At 39.2% G+C, this 23,743-nt stretch overlaps 1 protein-coding gene across 9 annotated transcripts in view; it reads right to left on the bottom strand.

Moving 5' to 3' along the window:
* The window catches only part of LOC146649282 (discs large homolog 1-like protein), a 111,623-nt gene that overhangs the window by 28,834 nt on the left and 59,046 nt on the right, over positions 1-23,743 (bottom strand). For all 9 annotated transcript variants that reach the window (XR_014908099.1, XM_085386075.1, XM_085386077.1 and 6 more), the window contains 9 exons: positions 15,054-15,107; positions 13,114-13,164; positions 9,939-10,063; positions 8,916-9,085; positions 8,609-8,745; positions 8,222-8,366; positions 6,297-6,429; positions 4,330-4,486; positions 3,723-3,825 (listed from right to left, as the gene is read on the bottom strand). Coding sequence is in view for 8 of the 9 variants with exons in the window: in XM_085386075.1 (XP_085242201.1) it covers positions 3,723-3,825; positions 4,330-4,486; positions 6,297-6,429; positions 8,222-8,366; positions 8,609-8,745; positions 8,916-9,085; positions 9,939-10,063; positions 13,114-13,164; positions 15,054-15,107 (1,075 nt within the window). In the remaining variant the exon portion in view is untranslated. The remainder of the gene's footprint in view (positions 1-3,722; positions 3,826-4,329; positions 4,487-6,296; positions 6,430-8,221; positions 8,367-8,608; positions 8,746-8,915; positions 9,086-9,938; positions 10,064-13,113; positions 13,165-15,053; positions 15,108-23,743) is intronic.

Here is a 23,743-nt window from a genome sequence, read left to right as displayed (position 1 = left end):
AATGTTGAATGTTTGAAAGCTAACACTTGGGTAAAGTTAGTTGTTGTAGAAGTAGTGGGAACACACTAATCATATACTACAGATCAATAGGAGGTAAATGGAAGCAGGCAGACTACTCCTTTAAAACCTTATGAGTTCTTTGGGCACTATCCATGGTGCTGATCCCACTTAATACCCCATACAAGACGTGAACAACCAAGAGGATATGCTCCGATGTTCCCACTAGTTAGTTCCAGTGAGAAATAAATGAAGTGTCAGAAACAAACACAGCATTATCAGCACCACTACACATTCACTTCCACTAGTATATTAATGCCAGAGCATTGAAAACATACTACCTTTGAGTTTATTTTTAGATATCTTCAATAAATACTATGTGATATCCACATAATAACTTCACAGACTGACTGCTTGCTAGAAGTTGTGTTAATAAAGTGGTTAAACTTCAAACCAGAACTAAAGTTTGTAGGACCTGATTTGGATTTTACAACAGCTGGCCATCTTCCCAGTCATCAGTGGCAAACGGCATGGTTTTCTGGTCAGATTATGTGATTTATATGAGTTACTGCAAAGAGCTTATATTGAAAATCTAAGAGGCATTTTGATTTGACAGGAAAATCTGTCACTGACTAATAAGACTACCTCCAAGAACAGGTTGTACATATTTGCTTGTTAAGGAATCAACAAAGCAATCTTCTTCTTTTTTGCCCGCCATGCCACAGCTTTAACTAATCTACAGTGTGTGAGCTATGAGACGGATCTGCATTTTTCAACTTTGGTTACAAACAAGCTTGTGCCGTCTGAGCCTTTCTTTGTCCGGTAACAAGTCTGTGCACCTTAAACGAAACTTCATTTAGGACCTTCAATTAACCTCTTGAAATTAGAATTCATAATCCATTTATCATGCTTGTACGACCTTTGAGAATTCATAATCCATACATCACAGTTTTCAGAATGATGTATGGATTATATCCTTGCACGGCCTTCATAAGCTTCCAAGATATTTGCATACTGCAGCTGCTGCAGAACTTCATTACCTTCCGACAGTGCCTTCCCAGTCTTAATGTGTGGTTGCCCTGTTAGACTATGTTTAGACTAATATCAGCTTGGCCAGCAAACTGTTTGATGGAATATCTGGGCTATAAAGTCATTTAAATCCTAATTACTATGCAACATTTCAAGGTGATATTCTGGCTCTAACTCATATTTTCAAATTTTGCCCAAATCTCTATTGTGCTTGCTGACATTTGTCTGTTGTCTTGTTAATGGATTCAGTCCCTTTTCATATCACATAAAAAAAAGACATACACTGTACTCCCAACAGTTTATATGTTGAATAATGACTACATTTGCCCACTCAGAAGTGTGACCTCCCTCTCATGTGCTCCCTGAACTCTAGCACAATGCCTGGTACTGACCTGATGATATCAAATCTTAATACTACTGAATCAACTTATATATTTTGCAATCACTTTTTCCTTTGCAGGCTTCTATAGAGTTGTTGCATATACAGTGTTGTGAATAGATATTTGCCCTCTTCCCTATTTTTTAGTTTTTTGCAAATTTGTCACACTTACATGTTTTAGATCATCAAACATAATGCTAACTTAATACTATACAAAGATAACCAACGTAATTAAAAAAAAATTTATTAAGGGGGAAAATGCTATCAAAACCTGCCTGCTCCTCTGAGAAAAAGTAATTGGCCCTTCTTGTTAAATCATGAATTAATTGTGATTAACCACTCTTTTTTTTTGGAAAGCTGAAAAACATGTTGATGATTTTCTTCTGTTCTCAAACCGCTCTTCTCTTAGAAGCTCTGGGTGGAGTCTGGGTGGAGTCCCCCCCCCCCATTGTTTTTCTTACCATGCTACCTCTTCTAACCTGTCTTCCCAATGTGATGTTTGTGCAATGTATGTATGGTTGGAAGGGGGCCAATTTCACTGCAGGTAACATGTACGTGTATCATTGCAGCGACATATAAAGGCTTAATCATCATCAAAAAAAGTCTGGACTAAAACCAGATTGAGATGCTTTAGTATGACCTTAAACATGCTTGAAAAAACCCTCCAATGTCACTGAGTTAAAACAAATCTGCAATGAGTGTGAGGCAAAATTCCTCACAAGTGCACATTGATACAAAAGACTCGCTGCCAGTGATCACAAATGCTTGATTGCAGTACTTTCTACCAAGGGTGGCACAAACACAGTTTTAGGGGAGAATTATCTTTTCACACAGGGCCAGGTAGGAAGGATTTCTGTTTGACTCTATCAAATATATTAAATCATTTATCAATAGGCTACAACTTGTTCATGTGGAAAACATACATACTCACAGCAGACTCTGTAAAGGTCTTCTAATCCGGTGTGTAATACACTGCTCATGCCCTTAATAACACATTTATGAACAAGCTCTCTGACTGATGCCAAAATCAAACGCGCACACCCTCCCCAGCAGACAGATTACTGATTCTCCTGATATTGTTTCGGCTCTGTGAAATAGTGTCTGCTATCCTCAGGTCTCCCGGTACGGCAGCATCCCATTAGCCTATCAGCATTTATAACCTGGTTTCCAAGGTTACGGCCCTCTAAGTCACTTCCAGTAAAAAAAATATTCAGGATGATGCTTTTTTGGAAAACTCAGCCAGAGTCTGTATTAATTGTAACTTTATGAGGACAAATGTGTGTTAGACACAGGCATAATGGATATTCTGAGTGCTTCTCCCTTTAGGATGAACCATCAAAACTGTCGTAAGCGTTCAGATTTGAATAAGAAGTAAGGTTAGATTTAAATGTAGGATTTGTTTAGAGTAAAGGGCAGGGCTGGGCATCTTATTATATGTTTTAGTGTTATAATATATATCCACCAATTATTTTTCTTCAGATTGCAGATACTTGGTGAGGGTGTCACAATGTAGTGTCCTGAGCAAAGCATTATAAAATATAAAGAATGGCTGTAGACTTCGAAGGTAAAAAATAATTTCATAGAAGTCTATGGGAAAATGATTCTCGGCACCTCTGCTCTGTGACTTTCCTGATGAGTGTACGGGCTCAGTCCCTAATTTCAAAATTGTGGTCATTATTACTGACTTATGTGAAATGCCCAATATCTCAAACTAATATAAAGAAGAGAAATCATTTTGATGCCTAACCAGAACCGACTCTATGAGAACACACAGCACAGCTACTTACACAGACATTAAATGATACATGTGCTATTAGGATTAAAGGATAAAGAAGGGAATATATCAGCGAGGGCCTTCACAAGTGTAGATGCTCCACAGTTAGTGAATTTCCAGTACAGTCTTTTGAATATTTGCATAATATGGAAATCGCTTATTGATATTATGCAAATATTCAAAAGACTGTACTACTTTTTTTATTGTTTATTAGGAAGAATACAAAGCACGCTGTTACATGCTGAGAAGACGTCACTTTCCATCTACAAAGGCAGTGAAGGTTGGTTTCTCTGTCTTCTTTATACATTCTGCCCACACATACTGAATTCAGATTTTTGGGTTTTCCCACAGAGTGGTAGAATTGTAGCTATAGAGGGCAGCAACATGCTGATTCTGTGATCACCGCAAACATTCAGCCTTTACCAAAACCAAGATGAAGAACTACCTCGTCTCACACAATCAAGATTGGAAAAAATGACGTACCACCTTCTGCTTCAAGCCAGAACATTTGTATTTTTCAAATATTTTATCTCCAGCACTCACCGTCTGGTCTGAACTGGGCTACTATGGTGACGGTCTGTCCTGCATTTTTCAGAGCTGCGGCTGCCTGCTCGTGTGTTGCACTGGACAGGTCCACTCCATTCACCTACGAATACAGACACACACAATTAGCAGCTAAATTTGCACTGACACGAGCAAATTGGAAACACTCACAAGTGCAGGTTTTGTTTTGATAGAACTCGCATACGATAATTCAAAATCACAGTAATTCTACAAGGACTGTCAGTGTCCCGACAGTCTGAGGATTAAATCTAGCGTGAATGTTGTGTGAAGAAAATTAAACCTATATTTCATTTTAACGGGACACACACCACATCGCGAGAATGCACTCAGTCATCGGAGGGCGCCGGTTGACTGGTAATGCACGAAAAACAAAGAAAAGTTATGTGAAGCTTAACTCCATCTTCAGATTAACAAATCACTGCAAATAAGCATCTGGAACTGATTCCAATGGCTCTACGTTTTAAGGTACAACATCCTTACAAAGCAAATCTGTTGTGAAACATTAATATAAACAGAATTAGGAGTTATTCACCAACGCTGTGTCGTACTTCTCAGGGATCTGTATGTGTGGTGTCTTAGTTCATACCGACAGGATGCGGTCTCCCTTTCGAAGTTCCCCACAGAGATCAGCTGGACCTCCAGCAAGAATGAAGGAAATGAAGATCCCTTCTCCATCTTCCCCTCCAACAATGTTAAATCCGAGACCTGTAGATCCCCTCTGCAGCACCACCCGTCTGGGTTCCCTGACAGAAACACAAATCGAACAAAGACATCACATCACGGCAACTTATATTGGTATTCTCCTTGTTTAGGACACCAGTTCATCAGTTTTGTAATGTATGAATACATTTGATGAGTCGGTGACTACACACATTTTGAAATAATGTTGTACTTCATTATATGATGTTCTCTGAATGTGGAAAAATTTGTGGTGATAAATGCTTAGTCTCTGCAGGAGGAAACAGTGCTTAACCCGAAGATTACTTTCTGTTTTCACCAGCAGATGTCAGCATCGCACTTTGTGGCACAGCGTGAACAATGAGAGCCGGTCTAGCCTCTACGTCTCGTAAAAAGGACGAAAGAAAAGAATCCAAGTCAACACAAGCGAGTGATGAAGCAGCTGGATGAATGGATGAAAAGCAAATAAAGTCGACCACTGGTAAAAGTTTTTACGCACACCGTCAGCATGTGTAAAAACAAGATAACAAGAGCGCTTCAGCTTGGTTCATGTCTCTTCTAAAAACAGAACAGTTCTTTTGTGTGTATTCAGAATCAGACACATTCACAAATGTGGGCTGTTGACTAATTTTGTATTGCAACAGCAAATCCTGGCCTCCTTTCAGATACAACATTTGGAAAAAAAGTCAGCACGGGCAGATACTCCGAGCATGTATGAAAATTACTGCTGAGATAGAAATGAACCAGCGTGTCCCTCCATCTGATCCTTAACCTGAATTCATCTGTTGTGCAGAAGTTTTGCTCACTCAGTGGACATTTTTTTAAAACCCATGATCTGCTATTTGTGTGACTAATCAGAGAGCGAGAGAGGAAAAATAGCTGGAGAAAAGAGAAGGACACACGTCAAAATGACCATTCTGCAGTCTGTCTGAGGCTTATCAGATTTATTATAATCAAAGCGCACTGATTGGCCCAAAAGGTCTATGACGAAATAGGTCATATTCTGGTAACCACGGTGATGCCAGTCGAGTGACGAGGGTTGTGATAAGCAGTAATCCCTCCATTAAAATGGATTAAGACAGTAGAGCAGCACTCAGGGTGTATCTGTGTGTGTGGTGTGTCTGTACGCGTATGTAACCGGAGTTTACTTGACAGACAAAATTTGCAGGGCCATCTGCCTTTCACTGCCACACACACACACACACACACACACACACACACACACACACACACACACACACACACACACACACACACACACACACACGGATGCAGAGGCAGAGCAGGGAAGAACTGAGGTCATCCTTCGCTGCTCTCACTAAAGATCTCAGAGCACAAAGGAAAGAAGCTTGAAAATACAAGATTTTGATTGTGGATTTTGTCATTTTATAAAATGCAAAACTAAACCATTAACAAACTATTTCTTCAAATTTTGTCAAATTATTTTCGTTTTTTTTTTCTTGGTTGACATCTGTGAATAAATGTGACTGACAAAGACTGTTTATAACCATCATATGATGTTAATATGCAAATGTTGGAAAGTTGTTTAATCTAACATAACTTCAAGTAAACCAACATGTACAGCAGAAATCGACAGCCAAATATTGCCATGCTTAACAGTACTGATAATCTACTGTTGATTAATTTGTGATTAACTTCTGAACAGCTTTTTTCAGACAGCGCATGAACTGAGCTAACCAAAGATTATTTTCAACTTTCAATCATCCAAAGCTGCTTCAGTGGAGCTCCAAATTATCACAACAGGTCTGTTTTAATAGGCAGTTAAAACTTTAGAAACTTTATCTTGAATTATTATCTCATTTGACAGAAATTTCATTTCTTTCTGTGCGCTACAAAGATAAACTGAGATCTCACCGGGTGATATCATCGTCTCCTGCAATGGACCTGGGCAGCGGTGAGTATCTGGGGGTGGTCAGTGGGGCAGGGCTTACAGATTGGCTGCCACTCATGTAGGGGCTGATGTGGTTATCCTGGTGTGGGGAATATGCTGTGGGAACAAATACAGACATTTCTTTGTCTTATTTTAGTGTTACACATAAGACATGAATTCAAATGTGATTTCAGTAAGCTGCATTTAAGTAATCGAACAACCAACATAGATAGATAGATAGATAGATAGATAGATAGATAGATAGATAGATAGATAGATAGATAGATAGATAGATAGATAGATAGATAGATAGATAGATAGATAGATAGATAGATAGATAGATAGATAACAAGAACAGTATATACAGGTCACTTAGAAATGTACTTTTAAAAACATTTTTTCTATGTACACAGTTTTTAAATGATGTACTTTGAAAAAAGTACTGCAGAGCCAAGAAACGTCCTGAGAAATGACAGACAGCGTGATATATAGAATCTGTTAATATGGTAGATTCACAGCAGTGATAAATGACATGCTCTCTGTTAATATGCTCTGTTGGAGAAATGACAAGTGGCAGGAATCCAGAGAACCAAATTTACCCAGTCTGTTAATCGGACTGTTGTATAACAAAAAACACTATCTGGGAGATGTGATCATTATAGAATATATTCTTAACGTTACCACATAGATGTGAAAGATCATTAAAACTGCTTTCATAAGAAACTGCTTTTATAAAACTAGTAAATCAAACTAGGTAATGTGCATTTCCAATCCAGTTAATCTATCATCCCAAACTGACTAAAGTGACGTCACATATTTAACAGAAAACTTCATGGATGTCAAATAATCGCTATCCTGAAACAGCTTTCTATAGTAGTCTTAATATTTACTTATTACTTATTATTATTTAATAAATAACTTACATATAAAAATATATGCAACTGTGATCTCACACTTCTGGCTTGCTTTTTTTAAATGCACCGTTTCTTTAACATACAGATAGCTCTTATAACTAGGTACCGAGCTTGCATCAGCTTGACAGCTGATTTTCATTTAATATTAATATTCAACATATGATATAAAAGTTGCAAGCTAATCCTCATAACTTTGTTCTCATTGTTTCCTGTATGACCAGTTGACATGTATAAAGCTCTGTGCTGATCTAAGTCGAGTGATAACGATTGCTCCATTCTCCCCTCGGAGAGCTTTATTAGCTGATGTAATTTACTTTTTAAAGAGTCTACGTCTGTATTGTGTTGTTTTTCACCTGCTGATTGCGTTTTCTGAATATTTCTTGTTCTCAGGTGTCTTATAAAATATGACATGAACCTCAATGGGACTGCGTGATTAAAGAAAGACTATATCTGATTATATCTTAGCTGAGTATATCTGATGGCATGTAAAGGGAGGACATGCAGATGTTAATAATGGTTTTTGTAGGTACCTTTTTATTTTACGCGAAAGCTAATTTAACTCCATGTACCCGTTTACAGTTTACTTCACCTTTGCTTGACTTTTCTTTGTTTCCTTGATTGGTTGCTGGTCGAGTTTCATGATTCATGACAAGCTCTGAGTAAGAGTCACTGTTCAGGGCTTCAGTAAAAAGCAGCTCTCTATGTGTGGGAAGCAAACAAATTTCAGCTTTGTTCCTTGCTGTTTTCTTTCTTTTTCTTTTCTTTTCTTTTTTTTTGTTCAGCACCATCTGGCTCTAAAACGCCTCACCATCTTGGTGGCAACGATGTGTACAACAGTCAGCGGCACGCTGTCTGACTGCAAGTTGTTTTTGAACTTCTCAAGAATAGCGAGAGTCTACGCAGACGGATGAAACTGGGTTTCACAAATACATGTTGTGCAATTAAAATATAAAAAAGTCAACGTTCAGAACGTAGAGCTCTTTTTGTGTACTCACAGTTAGTGACATCGGGCGGAGGGAAGTTGTCATTGATAAAAAGGGAGGTGTGTTTGGCCACACGCAGGTACACGACATCAGGAGTCGACTTTAGGGCGGCCACTGCCTCCTCGTGAGTTACCTCCTCCAAACAGGAACCATTTACCTGAACATAAATGACATAAACGGTATTATTTTCTACAGACATGCGCCACACATGATAAATATCCATCCATCCATCCATCCATTCAGGTTCATGGGGATGGTACCCCTTTTAGGGTAACTTCTTTTTTAACAGTAATATGAAGTGCAACCTTCATATGCACTTTAGTGTGTATAATTAGATTTTTAAATCAAATTTGCACAAAAGAGAACAGAGTAAAAAAAAAAGAGGAAGTGTTTTCTTACAGCAACAAGCTTGTCGCCTATTTGTAGACGTCCATCTTTGTGTGCTGCTCCTCCCTCAATGATTTTGGTCACATAGATGCTGTTGTCGCCAGGGACATGTTGGTTTCCAACTCCACCAGCTATACTAAATCCTAAACCTGGAAGAATAAGTCACTACGTCACACGCTTGAATATTTTCTTAACATCTGATAACACTGTTTTTTTATGAAGTGTTCTGCTATAGTACCACAACAACAATAACTGCAATATATCTGTGCTGGACTAATTGTAGACTTGGCAGTCTGTTGCTATGCTAGCACAGTCTCACCTTTGGGGCCTTTGACTAGTTTGATATCCAGGATTCTCTCGGTGAGGCTCCTCCTGCGTCGTATACACAGTCTGACCAGACCACCTGCCTCCTTTAGAGCCTCCACGGCGCCGCTGTGGGTCACTTCTCTGACGTCCGTCTCATTCACCCGGACTATACGGTCATTCACCCTGCATGGCAACAATACATGAAGTAAAGAAGTGAACTGCCTTGGATGGGGGAGATGAACTGGGAGGAAAAACAAATGTTATGCTGCTCAGTCTAAGACCAAAGTGGGAACGGAGCTGCTGACAGTGAGTGGTCGCTTTCTTTTTGAGAATTAAAGCTAAACTAGACATACGTCCTGAAATGGGGAGATTGGAGTGGGTGAGTGAACACAATCAAATACCAGAAACTGAAAATAGACAGTTCTTGGTTCAATCAGACATCTCTTGTTCATTTTCAAAGATTGTCTAGAGCCACTGGCTTTACCAAGGTAGTTACCTTGGTATGGGTAAAGAGAAAAACTGCGAGGGATTCACATCCCTTTATTCTGTAGTATAATAACAAGCCGAAGCTCTCATGGTGAAGTCTGTTGTAAAGCTAGACAGCCAATTTACTGTGATTGGAGATGCTCTCCACACAGCAGCCTCTCACAATGTTAGCTGAGTTTGCTGGCAGCTGCTGAAAGCATTGCTGTCTAAGTTCAATAACTCCGGAACAATAATGTTACCTGCTCGATCAATGCCACACCAATAATTAGGTAAATCTGCTGCCACAGGTGTGACGCTACACACATGAACAGTATTGCTTCAGTTTGAATGTGAAAAAGGAGGATTATTAGAGGACTAGAAATCCATTCTGCATGCCCAATTTCTGCAAACACTTGTGATAAATGTTCAGACTAAGATGGTTCAATTTCTAACTTTGAGGGCAGCAGCTGAGCTCGGGCATGTAGCACCCAAGAAGCGCTGCACCTGCTCATAATGTAATCAAATAATTCTTGCTCACGTCTAATGAAAGCAACAGTGTCTGTGTTTGCACCTGAGTCGTCCATTCTGGGCTGCAGCTCCTCCAGGTATAATCTTGGTGATGAAGATCGAGGGGTCATCTCCAATGTGGGGGTTATCGGTCCCTCCAGCGATACTGAAGCCGAGGCCTGAGTTACCCTACGCATATACACAGATACACAGAGTGTTTTAAAGGTTAAAAAAGCACTTATACAGGTTTTAAAAGATTACTGTGCACCGTGATATTAACTGATTAATGTTAGTCTGGGCAGGCCATAAAGTCGAGCTCAGCTGCTTTTCAGATCAAGTGATCTTAAAGTCAACAGACATCAGCTGACGGCTTAGCCCTTCCCTACATCCAACTGGTAAACCTCATACAGAATTTGAGTTGATTCAGTGAGCCCACAGTTTCTTGGTTCATGTCAGATTTGTAGACATTATGCCTGCTCTGCTCTGTTCAGCTTCATGTAATCCGACACAGAAGACAGAAAACCAACTGGTCCAGTTGCTGTGGCCAAGGTTTTATAGCAGACTAAGGATGGACCACAATGTACGTGCCGCGGTCCTGTGTCGTGACCCAGTGTTCTGTGTTATTATTAATCTTTGATTTCATCATGGTTTCTCATTACTAGTCTTTTTGGTTTATGGTTCTGTATTTCTAGCTCTAGTTCTTCTTTTTTTTTTTGATCTCCAGTTTTTCTGTGCCCTTCATATTTAGTGTAGGTTTAGTTCTGTCTTTGTGTTTATTTTCTTGTTCCCCAGTCAGTCGTGTCTCATGTCGCAGTTTGTTACTCCTGTCCCTGTGCTCCGTGTTCCCTCTGTTCAGTGGCAAGTCCGTGCCTCTGTGCCTGTCGTGTGTTTCCTGTTTTATCTTGATAGTCCCTGTCCCTGTGTGGTTTTTTCTTCCCTTGTCTCGTTGGGTCTGATTTGTCCCAGCTGTGTTACCACCTGTTCCCCACCTGCTCGTCCTAGTCCTGTGTTTCTCTCTATTAGTTGTTGCATTGTACCCTCACTATGCTGTGCGTTTTTTCGCTGTGCTCCTTGTAGTTTTCTAGCTCTGTTTCCCAGTGTTAGTGTTTTGATTTTGGTTCGTATTTCTAGTTCCTCATTTTTGGTTTTGTTTTCTGTTTGTTTGAAGAATCACTTACATCCAAGATAAAGCTGCCTCTTTTAGTTGATCCTTGCGTTTATGAGTCCTGCATTTGGGTCCTGCCTGCCACACAGCAAACCATGACAATATGTGACCTATCCCAACTAGATTCTACTATTCTAATTACCTCAAGCAAGCTTAATCCCTGTATCATCATACATTTACCACAGAAAGAGGTGAAGCTGAACTCTCTTTGGCATACAGGTTATATGTACTGGTGCTCTTCTACACAGTGCAGCCTCCTTTTCTTTTACAAGGAGTTGTTCAACCAGATGAAGTGGTGCAGCAATGAGTCGTGTAACTTAATGTTAAATATAAAAAAGAAAAAAGGCGAAAGTTAAGCTGGTAAGAATGTACAAACAGAAAAACATTCATTCTAAGCCACAAAGGGCTAATCAAGTCGAGTGTGTTTGTTCATGAATGAATCACTGTTTGCATTTTCTGGCTCAGAGTCCATGAAGAGGGAAAAAGTATAATGTTATTTTACAGAGCAGTCACTGAAGCGATTTGAACACAGGTTTAGTAAGTTCAGATCTCTGACGCCAGGAATCACTAAGGTAACAGGTAACAGGTAAATTAAAAGCAAGAGCCTTCATTTTAATTCACGCTGATGTTAAATATTAAAAAAAGTAACGTCTGCTTAGGATTTCATATTTGTAAAGATCAAACTTCTTCAAGTCAAGACGCTCAGAGACGAGCTGCAAAAATGATAAAATGTTATAAGGAAATGAAACGGTGTGTCAGTCAGCTCTCTTTCTGGAAGAGAGAACCCAGACAATCTGAAACAAACTCTTTTCACTAAACTTGCTTTCTGGAAGAGCGCCCAGGCAGAAGGTACAGTGCAGATAGCCAAAATATTTGTTCATATGAAAAGATTCCCTCTGATCGGACTTTGGTTGAATGCTTTTAAAAAAACATGCAACAAAACTGTGCGGAAGCAAAAGAGCAGCTGCACGGAAGGTCTAAAACATGATCGGATAAATCAACAACAATTAATTTTCTTATTGGCTTTTTAAAATTTATATGCATTTATAGGCAATAACCGGGCTAATGAAAACAGAAAATCGATTTATATATCTGCTGAACACACAAAAAGATTGACTTCTGCAATTTCTGCATTTGCCCCAAGAGGCTATGTCAGCAGACTAGATGATGGGTTCTCAGTCTGCCAAACTGTAAGCTGGACAGGGGTTACTGTAAATTTAACTTAGTTCCACTTCAAAGAAGAATAAGAGATTAAGTGTAGGGATATGTGTGTCTCCTAAAGAAGACATTAATGCATAATTTTTTCTGTTAATGGATCATTTTCTCTTTCCAAAGTAATTTGCAGTGGAAAAAAAGTCAACATGTAAAAGAGATACAGATGTTTCCAGATATCGCCAGCTGGCATATAGTAGATCACTGGCATGGTGCTTTCTCACTTGCACTCTGTCACTGGATTCAAGGCTAGTATAATGGCTAAGTATAATGTCTACGCCTGTGTTTGCGTGTACGTCCATGGCGTCTTTAAAGCAGATCCAGTCAAGCAGACAGAACCAGGTCACGGGAGAATAGGGCGAGAGAGAGGGAGGTGCAGACAGCCTTAGGCATGAGAGAAAGGGGCATGTAATGAGAATGAAGGAGGAAGGGGCCAGGCATGGAAAGGGAAGAAGGATGGAAAAGAAAGAGAGGACAGGGAAAGAGGTCCAACAGAATCAGACCAATGATCAGGCTAAGTTAAGGAAAAGCAGAATGACGAGCTGAAGTAGAGGAAAATAATCGGAGACAAAGGCAGCTAACACAGGGATGGGTTTTCTGACTTAAATCATTGTGTTTTCTCAGCCTTATTAAGGATTTAGATTTTTTTAGAGTCAAAAAACTAGTTAATTTTGTGACATATTTAGTTTGTTAAGAAAAAGAACAGACAAAAAACTTTGAATCTTTATCAGGTTTTAAGGCTGAACTATTATAAATTTTTCATTTTAGTTTTTGCCGTGTTGTGACTACTGTACGTCGAGCTGAGTACATGTAGAGTTTATGTGATGGCCACACATGGTGATGGTGTGTTGTATGTTTTTACCCGCTCCAACGTGATTTCCTCATACTCATAGTCTGCTTCTGTTCCATTGACCTGTTTGAAAGATAAAAAAAGAGAGAGATGAAAATGAACAGTGAGAGTAAACTCTTTCTTTAATCCACATTCGCTTTTCCTTATTTTCTGTCACTGTTACAGTGCTGGATGTTTATATTAAACATGGCCAATGTTTCAAAACATAAAAACTCTGCAAGCCAAAAAATCAATCAATCAATCAATCAATCAATCAATCAATCAAATAAGCTCAGGATTCAGACTGCTTCAGTTTTTTTCAGGTCAGGCATTCAAATGTTACTGAAAGATTAATGTTTGCAAAGAAAGAAAGTTGTGATACAAAATATGTCATGAAGTTATTGTACAAATCTGGGCTTTACACTCATCTTTGCAGTAGTTACCCTTTAGATGTTAAGAAGAACAGAGCATCTTTGGTGAGACCGCCTACACTTTTACATCACAAGTTAAATGTCACATAGACCACAACTTTTTAAATGTTTTTAAAAAAAAAAAAAACCCCTCAATCTTAATCATGTAAAAATGTTCTTGAGGTGAAAGTAAAATATGAGGTAAAATTTGTTCACATAAAAGAGAAACTACATTTTGTGTAGTTAGAAGTCACCAGAGATTAAACGTAAAACCCTGTCTTAGTGCAGCAGACACTGAAGCACACCAAAGTAAGCTGCTATCTCTGAACATTAGTAGGAGCTTGACAACGTTTGTTTACTTCTAACTAAAAATGTGACTTGATTATCTGATCACTAACACACTGCCTATTGTAGGTACGACAGACTGCAACAAGTATGTGAACTGAAGAAATGAGAATTTAGGAATTTGATTATTTATGACTGATGCATGAATCCCGCAGATTAGATCCGTAATGCGATGATGCGTCTATGATGTCATATTTAAGAGCATCCCTGATGGCTTGCCCGTGGGCCAATCACATGGCTCAGCTTGGACCGTCTGTACTATAAATCACATTAACATCCACGTTTTAAGACTGAATGTAAAGAGCACAGAATTAAATCTGATCTCAATATATTTTGAGTCCGGCTCAGTTGAAACTAGGAGATACAGCTGCTGCGGGCGAGATGACACGCACACACACATAGTTGATAAACACGTAAACACAGTGGTCGAGCGGCATCCCAGTGGCCCATGTAATCCCCTTGGCTGTAATCTGTGCCTCTGTGCGCTCAGATTAGTTTAGATTGTGAATTTCTGTCGTTTCAAACAGAGGGCACGATCATCCATCAGCCACCATGTACGCTGTGACTACTAATATCTGACACTATTCACATAGTGGTGAGTGCTGCCTGATTATATGGAATTGAACTTACTATGAATATGATGAAAAACTTAGATTCCTTTGAAACCCTTTAAAATTATTGGATTATTTACTGTGAAGCACAACCATCATTACAAGTGTCAATATCATAGCATCACAGCATGTGTATTATAACATAGCAATGCACCTGGCGCATTTTTGGCTCCAGAATACCCTGGTCTCTAAAGGTGTCAGAAAAGTTAGTCCTTACTGGAGAAAAGCATCCATAAATGATATCAGCGAAATAATAAGTGAAACCTGCAAGCGCACAAATCTTTCACTGCCTGTGTTTAATTTCAGTTTTAGTTCAGCAGGGACTAATTCCACAGTAATTACATAATAAACTTATCTAACAACCACAGATACTGATTTTCTGTATTCATGTAATTCTAAAGTGAGATTTCAACCTAAAACTCCGTGCACGTTAATTGTTTCTAAAATATTCAAATTACTGCACATGTGAAGCACATTTTTTGGCAAGAAAAAAACCCCACTAAATTAATGGACTAAAGACAATGATTCAATGTAAAGTTTTTATATTCAACCTTACTATTTAAAAAATATAATTATAGTCTAGCCTTATATCTGAAGCCGTACTCACATATGGGGGGGTGTCGACGCTGTCGGTGTTGACCACCACTGGAGGGGGGTTGGCCTGAAAGAGAGAATGTCGGTGTTATTATTAATTACTTTTAATATCAAAGCACTCTTGCTGAGAACAAAGAGAAACACACAGAGAGCAGCAATAAGCACTTACTCGTCTCATGTTTTGGTACAGCATTTCGAGTACATCTGCTACAGATTACCACCCTGGAGCGACGGCATACACTGCATGACATACTGCACAGCCCTTATACTGGGCAGTACTACAGTACTACACGGCAAACCACGCTATAGGACAACTTACTAAAACTCTGCCACTGTGCCATAAAGTGTCTCAACAAAAATTCAGAACTGGACCACAAAACACTCGATACATTTTAGACGTTTTTTCTAATAGTAAAATAGTACAACATTGTACACTGCTGCACAGTACTTTACACCACCATCCTATTGTAGGTCATCCATATTTAATCTCTTAAATTAAGTCAACTTCCCAGATCCATCTGCTTTGTATAAATCCACCGACCGCAATCTCCCCTTCACTCCCATGCGCGCTCTGCACTCTACAACAAGTGTTTATTCCTTTCTTCTGCACCCAAAATCAGCCTCCTCTTTCTTCCCGGTCTCCTTCTAAAGAAGAGGCTTGGACCGATCTGTGCTAGGGTTGTGGCAGCTGCAGATGACTGACACTGGTTTCCATTTCCTATTTTCTAATCACATGCAAAGCAAAAGGCAGGAAACTCACTAATACCTACAGGATGTCGTTTTTGTCATTTTGCAAGAACATGAACACCTTTTTTTTCTTTCCATTTCCAACCTACTGACTCCTGTTCCCTCGTCTCCTCTCACTTTCTCTCCAGAGAGTATCTAGTGCCCTGACGTCCACCTTTAGCACTGGCTCTAGACTTCTCAAACAGCCCAGCGATCAGCGTGCCAGTCCATTTAAGAACTCCGCTTCTTGTTCTGTCGCCAAAAAAAGTTGCCAAACTAACAAGTTAAACTAGCATCAAACAAGCAAGAGAACCAAACAGGCCACCATAACCATGAACATGCAGCAGAGCAGCAACAGCATCTATGTCTCTACTAATCTCTACCTCTCATCCACCCTGTCGCCTCCCCCCCACCCCCTCCTCTCTCACTGCCACATGTGGAACTGTCAGTCAAGCTGGCTGGATGCTTGATCCCACAAGGGAACAGAAGGGGGTAGTGTGGGGTGTGGAGGATTATAGGTATGGTGGGAGGAGTGAAATCCGCCTGCTGGTCAACAATATTGAGAAATGTAGAGTGGAGAAAAAAAAGGATACAGGATTTTTTTTTAAAAGAAAAAAATTAAATAAATAACAGCGTGAGAAGAAATTTGGAGTAAGGTTCAGAGAGACATAGATACAAGGAGGCTGGGACACAGCAGGTTAAGTCCTGCATAATGAGGCACTGAGGCCATGCTGACAGGTACAGCTGTTGTCGTCAGGATGTATGAGGACCTGTATTTATGTCAGAGAAGAGGAAAATATCTGTATTAAATATTTTTGGACTGTTATTTGATTTAGGAGAACACTATTCAAATGTTAATGTATACCTAAAGCAAAAATAGGATCTCTCAAGTTTGCTGCTTTTCAAAGAGAGCTCAGACAGTTTTAAAAGCTTTAGAAAAACACACTGCAGATCACTGCAACAAGGACACCAACCCTCTTTATCCTTTGCCACTAGAAAGCTCACATCAATCACATCAACATAAGGAAATTTAAGAAAAAAACTTAATGACTTCTGATCCCAAACAAATGCACACATTGAGACTACAACCTGTAACAAAGTAACCAGGGACCGATATTATAGGGGTGGCCTGGCTGAAGCTGTTATTTATCTAGGGGTGGCATTGAGTGGAATCAAATGCACTTGGTTCATTAGTCATTGGCATGTGTGACCACCTGTCATTTGGTTTTAGCATTTTGTTGGTCTGGGGGGGTTAACTGAATGCCTCTTTACAACTCTGCAGGCTTCAATTAGACTTTTAAATGTTAAAGCTCACGAGAGCACAATTAGAAAAAGACTGAACAAATATGAATTGTTGAAAAGGGTTTCCAGGAGAACGCCTTGTGTCGATAAACATGGCAGCATAGCTTAGGTTTACAAAGCTGCATCAGGACAAACCACAAAGACTTCTGGAACAATGTCCTCTGGAAAGACAGAACCAAAGTGGAGATGTTTGGCCACAATACACAGCCAAACACAGCATATCAGCACAAACACCTCATAGCTACAGCTAAGCATGGTGGTGGAAAACTAATGATTTTGGCTTGTTTTGCAGCCACAGGACCTTGGCATCATGCAGTCACTGAGTTGACCATGAACTTCTCTATATACCAAAGTATTCTAGAGCGAAATGTGGAGCAATCTGTCCGACAGCTAAAGCTTGGCCAAAACTGGGTCATGCAACAGGACAATGATCCCAAACACAATCACAAGCAGCAATTGTACAAGAAAATGGCTGAAAAAGGAAAGAGTGAAGGTGTTGCAATGGTCCAGCCAAAGTCCACACCTCAAACTGACTGAAATGCTGTAGCAGGAACTAAAGAGAGCTAGGCATAAATGAACGCCTGCAAACCTCAATGAACTGAAGCAACAATATAAAGAGTAGGCTAAAATTCCTGATTTAAAAACAATTACTTCAAGTTATCGCTTTTATGTAAGCCTCAGCTGACAAAAATAATCTAGGAAAATCGATAAAGTTGTTTTTTATATGTAAAAGCTCATATGATGATTATAATAAGGATAAGGATAGCTGCATTGTCAAAATGTGTCAGTGTGTGGGTATAATGGTGGCAGAAAAATCAATCAGTGAAAAAATTCTGCTAGAAAAAACACACTCACTGAATGTAACTCCAGTTCTGAGTATATGCACAGCCCCCCTGTGGGCTTTCCCATTGGTTGGGTGTGGTGGTCAGAGGGGTGGCCAGATTTTAGCCTGTGGACGACAGACTCTACACTCCTGACTTTCACCAGCCAAAACTTGTTTGTCACTGTAATTATCGTGTAGGCTTAACCTGTTAATACCAACAAAGATAACCAGTTAATTGTTTATTCTAATAGTCTTAGACAATGAAACACACTGACGGAGTCACCTCAGCTGACGCTACTGTATTAACACCTATTAACCACAGTATGGAATTTATTCCACTATGCATGCTAGTCCACCGCTTTGCCTAAACCTTATGTGACTCCCTCAGCAGAGGAAAAGCGTTGCACAGTGCAGACAAGCTCTGCGTATGTGTCTCTTTCTCTGTTTGTGCGCACCATTCACAAAGCGACAAATCCAGTCCGTCACTCAGCTGGTGATTCCATTGGCACGCCATGTCAGACTGCACCCTTATGTAACATCAATACATATTTGAATTTGTGTGTGTCTGAGTGTGTGAGGACAGAGTTGTGTTACATGAAAAGGCCAAAAGTACAAATGTGCAAATATAAACAAACAAGCACTCGGTGCACAAATACACATGCACACAAAACATCCATATCCAGACAGTGTTTAGTTATCCTGTGCAAGTGATTGTCAGTCGTTACATAAGGGGTGTTACACCAGCTGTGTTATCATGGCATTATGGTTGGTTGAGTCCAACACAGGACAGCTTAGAGAGAGATCCAGACTATCCCACGTTTGTCTTATCACACAGAGAGACATACAAGTGATTAGGTCCTGAAGGAGGTCTGCATATGTGTGTGTGTGTGCGCGAGTGTGTAGACTTGGGGAAATGATTTTCCATTAGTGTAGCGGGCTTTAATCAGCTTCTAAACCATCAACGTAATTATTAATTAGCAGATGACTCATGATTGGAGAAACAGAAATCAAGAATCCTATAGCAATCTAACACACACACAATCACATATGGAAGAACGCGCAAAACACATACAAAGGCCAAAGTGTTGCGTTTCTCTAAAACCAACTCACACTGGCTGTACACAGAGGTGAACATGGACCCAAACATTCATACAATCATAACATCATCGCTCGTTCTGACTTCCTAACAAGCAATGAAAATCAGATAACTTAATCAGATGGAGCATGACTCCATCCACTCAGAACAACCACTCTAATCACACTAATCACACCATCGCTACCTTCTAACTCTGTGATCACCGTGTCCGCAATAACTATAGCAAGTAGAAGAGAGCTACACTGTTTATATAATACGACACATTTCCTGTTACACATGGATGGCTATGCTCTTTTGATTGTATTACTGGGAATCGCTCTTGCACTGCGCCCATCATCGTTCAGTGCTGTCCCATTGACTGCAGGCTTTATTTTGAAACCTTTCATTTGCTCTAAATCTGTTTTCTCTGTATTTCTGAATTACTTCCAGTATCCCTCAGAGTAAAAGAGAGACAAGCTATGAATATATTACAATTCATTTGACAGCCCAGAGTGCAGTTTTGTGTGGAAAACATCAGCAAAGCACTCGAAGCTTCAAGATAATGGCAGCAATACTGTAGTGACCTTATGCTTCTAAATTGTCCATAACACTGTGGTCAGATATAAGTACAACACTTGGAGATTGCTTTTAGCAGCCAATGTATTTGTAGACCTCCCATCAGGAAAACAAGAATAATATTAAGGGCATTTGGAATATTGGGTAAGTATTGGGTAACAAGAACACACCCTCAGATCGGCCTATTTATTTCATTAAGAATAGTCAAGTTGTTGATGACAGGACTGAAGTAGCAAACGAATTAAATTCCTTTTTTGTAAATGTTGGACCTACTTTAGCAAATTTAATTAGAAAAAATGACGACCCAGAATATGAGGAAGTCTAGAAAGGAGAAAGTAGAGTGGTTACTTCTATATTCTTAGCTGATATTACCATAAAAGAAATAGTAGCAATTGTAGAAAACTTTAAAAATAAAAAATCTACTGACTGTGATGGTATAGACATGGTTATAATTAAAAAGACTTTAGACTGTATAAGTATTTCTCTTTGCTATATTTTTAATCTCTCGTTACAATCAGGAGTATTTCCTGATTGAATGAAAGTGGCAAAAGTGATACCCTTATATAAATCAGGAGATAAGCATAGTTTTAATAACGCCAGTGTCTCTTTTGTCACAGTTTTCAAAAGTGCTTGAAAAACTTTTTGCGTAAAGACTTGATAGTTTTATTGAAAAAAATCAACTAATAAATGAAAATCAATTTGGCTTTCGTAAAAATAGATCAACGGCATTAGCATTGTTGACTTTCATTGACGATATTTCATCTGCAACCCATAATAATAAATACACAGTCGGGGTATTCGTTGATTTAAAAAAAGCTTTTGACACGTTACAACGTTCTATTTTGATTTCTAAATTGTATACTTATGGTGTGAGAGGAGTGGCATTGAATTGGTTAAGGAGTTATTTAGAAAATAAGTCCCAATATGTACATTAACTCGGCAATACCTCTGAAAGATTGAAGATTGTATGTGGCGTTCCTCAAGGTTCTATTTTGGGACCTAAACTTTTTAATTTATATATTAATGATATCTGTGACGTATCAAAAAGGTTAAATTTTATTTTATTTGCAGATGACACAAATGTTTATTGCTCAGGAGTGAATTTGAAAGATTTGAAATTATGATTTCTGAGATGTTAAGATTTAAAAAATGGTTTGATGTAAATAAATTATTTTTGAATCTGACAAAAACGAAATTCATGATATTTGGCAATCGTGTAAAGGAGGAAGAAGTCATTATGTCCATTAATGGAGAATTGATTGAAAGAGTTGCTGAATTTCGCTTTTTGGGTGTAATAGTAGATGAAAATATGACGTGGAAATCACATATTGAGTATTAGAAAGAAGATGGTTAAAAACATTTATATTTTGGGAAATGTAAGAGATTTATTAGATGACAAAACAATGCGCATTTTATATTTTTCATTGTTTTTCTCATACTTTAGTTACTGTGTGGAAGTTTGGGGAATACATATGAGAATGCTATAAAACCTCTAAACTTATTGCAGAAGAAAGTGATACGAATGATTCATAACGTTAAATATAGAGAACATACAAATAAATTATTTATAAAATTGAAATTATTAAAATTAGGAGATTTAGTGAAATTACGGACACTATTAATTATGTTTAAGGCTAAAAATAAAATTTTGTCTTTTAAGTTACAAAGATTATTTTCAATGTGTTCGGGGGGAGAAGACAGCAGAAGCAAATTTTATTTTAAGCATCAGCTAGCTAGGACTACACAAAGATTAATGAGTCGATCGGTTAGGGGTATACGACTGTGGAACTCTCTTCATTATAATTTAAAGAACTGTATAAATTTATAGTGTTTTAAAAAGTGTTGCATGTCTAAAACGATAACTCAATATGAAGAACGTGAACGAAATTGGAGTTAATTAAAAAAGGATCCATTATTTTTTGCCTCCATTATTTTTTGCCTCATTTTATTTTATTTACTTATCTTTTATCCTTGTTACTATGTGGAGTGGTATATTCTGATTGTAAATTTGTTGTTTGGTTTGCGTTAGGACCGGAGATAAATGTTAGTTTGTTCCTTGCTTTTTGGTGCCCACTTGCAATATAAGTTGTATTGTAGATAGGGGGCAGGGTTTAATAAGAATATTTTCTTCTTCCTGCTCCTATTCACACATGGTTGCAGTGCTTTACCGATAGAAAGTGTGGTTGGTTTGTCTGAAAGAACTAACTGTGGAAACTGTTGTACCAAGTGTGAAATAAATAAATAAATGAAATGAGATAGCAATACTCTGAGTCTGAAGGAGGCTGTTGTCACAAATTACACTTCTTCCTTGCTCACTGTTCCATCTTTCTTTTAGGGACTAATGTAGCCAGTTTATATTGATTCTAGCAGTACTTTGAACATAGTAATCAATGCTATTATTTCCATACAATTGAAGCTCTTATCAGATGTTATGTCAGTAAAGGACACAGTGTCCTGTATAAAATCAGTGAATGTCTCGTTCTCTACTGCCATGTGTTTTTTTCCCTTTTTGTAACGCACTCTCTATATCACCCCTATATAAGTGTGTAGCTTTTCATTTGAAGATCTTTCTACAAACAAACACTAAGAAAGCAATTTGCCCAAAATGCAGTGGCCAATAAAATAGCTGGAAAATAGTGACATAGAAATATATGTTAAGTAGAAGTATATGCTCTCTGAAACTGAACTACAGACCAATGTGATACACTCAAAGAAATAATACAGATTTCTTTGTAGTTAGCATGAGGTTATCTTTCAAATGATACAATGGACTAAAGGTGGCCCTTTCCTTACAATACCAATAAATCCACCTAGCAGAATGGTCTACAGTACATGCAGGACACCCTCCCCCATCCCAAACCTAGTTCTAGATACCAAGGCTATAGTTACTTCTACACCTATTGAAATTTTGAGGATGAAATAGTAAATGATTAATTTTCTTTTATAATCAATCATTAGCTTGACTGCTTATCAAAAAAAGCGGGAAGTATTTGTTCATGACTTTATTTAGCACTAATAACAGGCAAAATCCACCACAAGTGCATCTGCACAATGCATAACTGAAAATTGTTTCTGGTATCAGCATCTCACTCAGTAGAGATAGATGGGAAATAACGCTGTTCCCGCCTTTGCTGTCCACGTCTGACATACTTCCACCTATAACCTACCTGTACATGGGCTTGTATTCGTGGGAAGTGGTGTATGAGTGGCACATGTGGGGGTGTCTCCATTGAGTGTGCAGTCCAGATATACGTGTCATTGGGCCACAGCCTGCCTCCTGTTTTGCCTTTGCTCTTTATGGGACTCTTTTTCACGCTGTCTCTAAGATTGGGAAACTTCCCTCTACAGCCCCTGTTGGCGAGGTTGGTAGGAAGTGTGCTCCACCCATTACCCCCCAGCCCGGAATACAAGGGGAGCTGTGGAGAGTGAAAAGGATGGATAGAAAGCGACTGGGAGGCATGAGGAAGAGGAGAAGGGCAGTTGTGGTGGTGGTGCTGGTACTGCTGGAACAGTGAGTGGTGACTGGGGGAGCGGAGCTGCTGCTGCTGGTGGTAGATTTGATGAGTCGAATGTGAAGAGAGCATGTGACTGGGCGAGGCTGATGGGTGATACTGGTTGTGAGAATGATGCTGCAGCTGATGATGACTTGCTGACAGGTGAAGCAAGTGGTGGTTGGGGGAGTGATAGTGGCCTGGCGATAGGTGAAGCTGATGGTGGCTTGGCGAAGGAAATAGACTGTTTGGGGACTGTGGGGCCAGATGGCAAGTTGGTGATGGCGGGCATAGCTGATGACTGGAAGATGGTGGCGCTATGTGGTAGTAGCTGGGAGAGGGAGACGGAGTGAGCTGTTTTGGCGGATGCCGTTGCTTTGGCTTTGGTGAATGCGGGTGGCGCTTTGGTGAGTGTCGAGGCGAAGATTGCAGTTGGTTACTCGGCGTCTGTACTTGCAATAAATTCTGGTTATGCTTCGAGTGAGAGTGGCTCTTGCTCGACTTGGCCTTCCCTTTGCCAGATTTGCCCTTTGTGGTGCCACCGCTGGGCTTTTTAGGGCTACAACAAAACTCATGGCTGTGGAAATAAGTGTTCATACTGACAAAGATTCATAAAAACACAAAGAAATCCTCTCTGTCGTCTTTACGTTTTGTTTTTTTATTTATCGCTTACCACACTCTCTCCTTTACTGAGATGCTCCTCACCATCA

Source organism: Rhamphochromis longiceps, linkage group LG17 (genome assembly GCF_057381845.1).
Source record: "Rhamphochromis longiceps isolate RC_006_pf linkage group LG17, R_longiceps_female_GT1.1, whole genome shotgun sequence".
Lineage (NCBI taxonomy): Eukaryota > Metazoa > Chordata > Actinopteri > Cichliformes > Cichlidae > Rhamphochromis > Rhamphochromis longiceps.
Note: the sequence above shows the minus strand (reverse complement) of the source record. Positions and strands in the feature narration are given on the sequence as shown.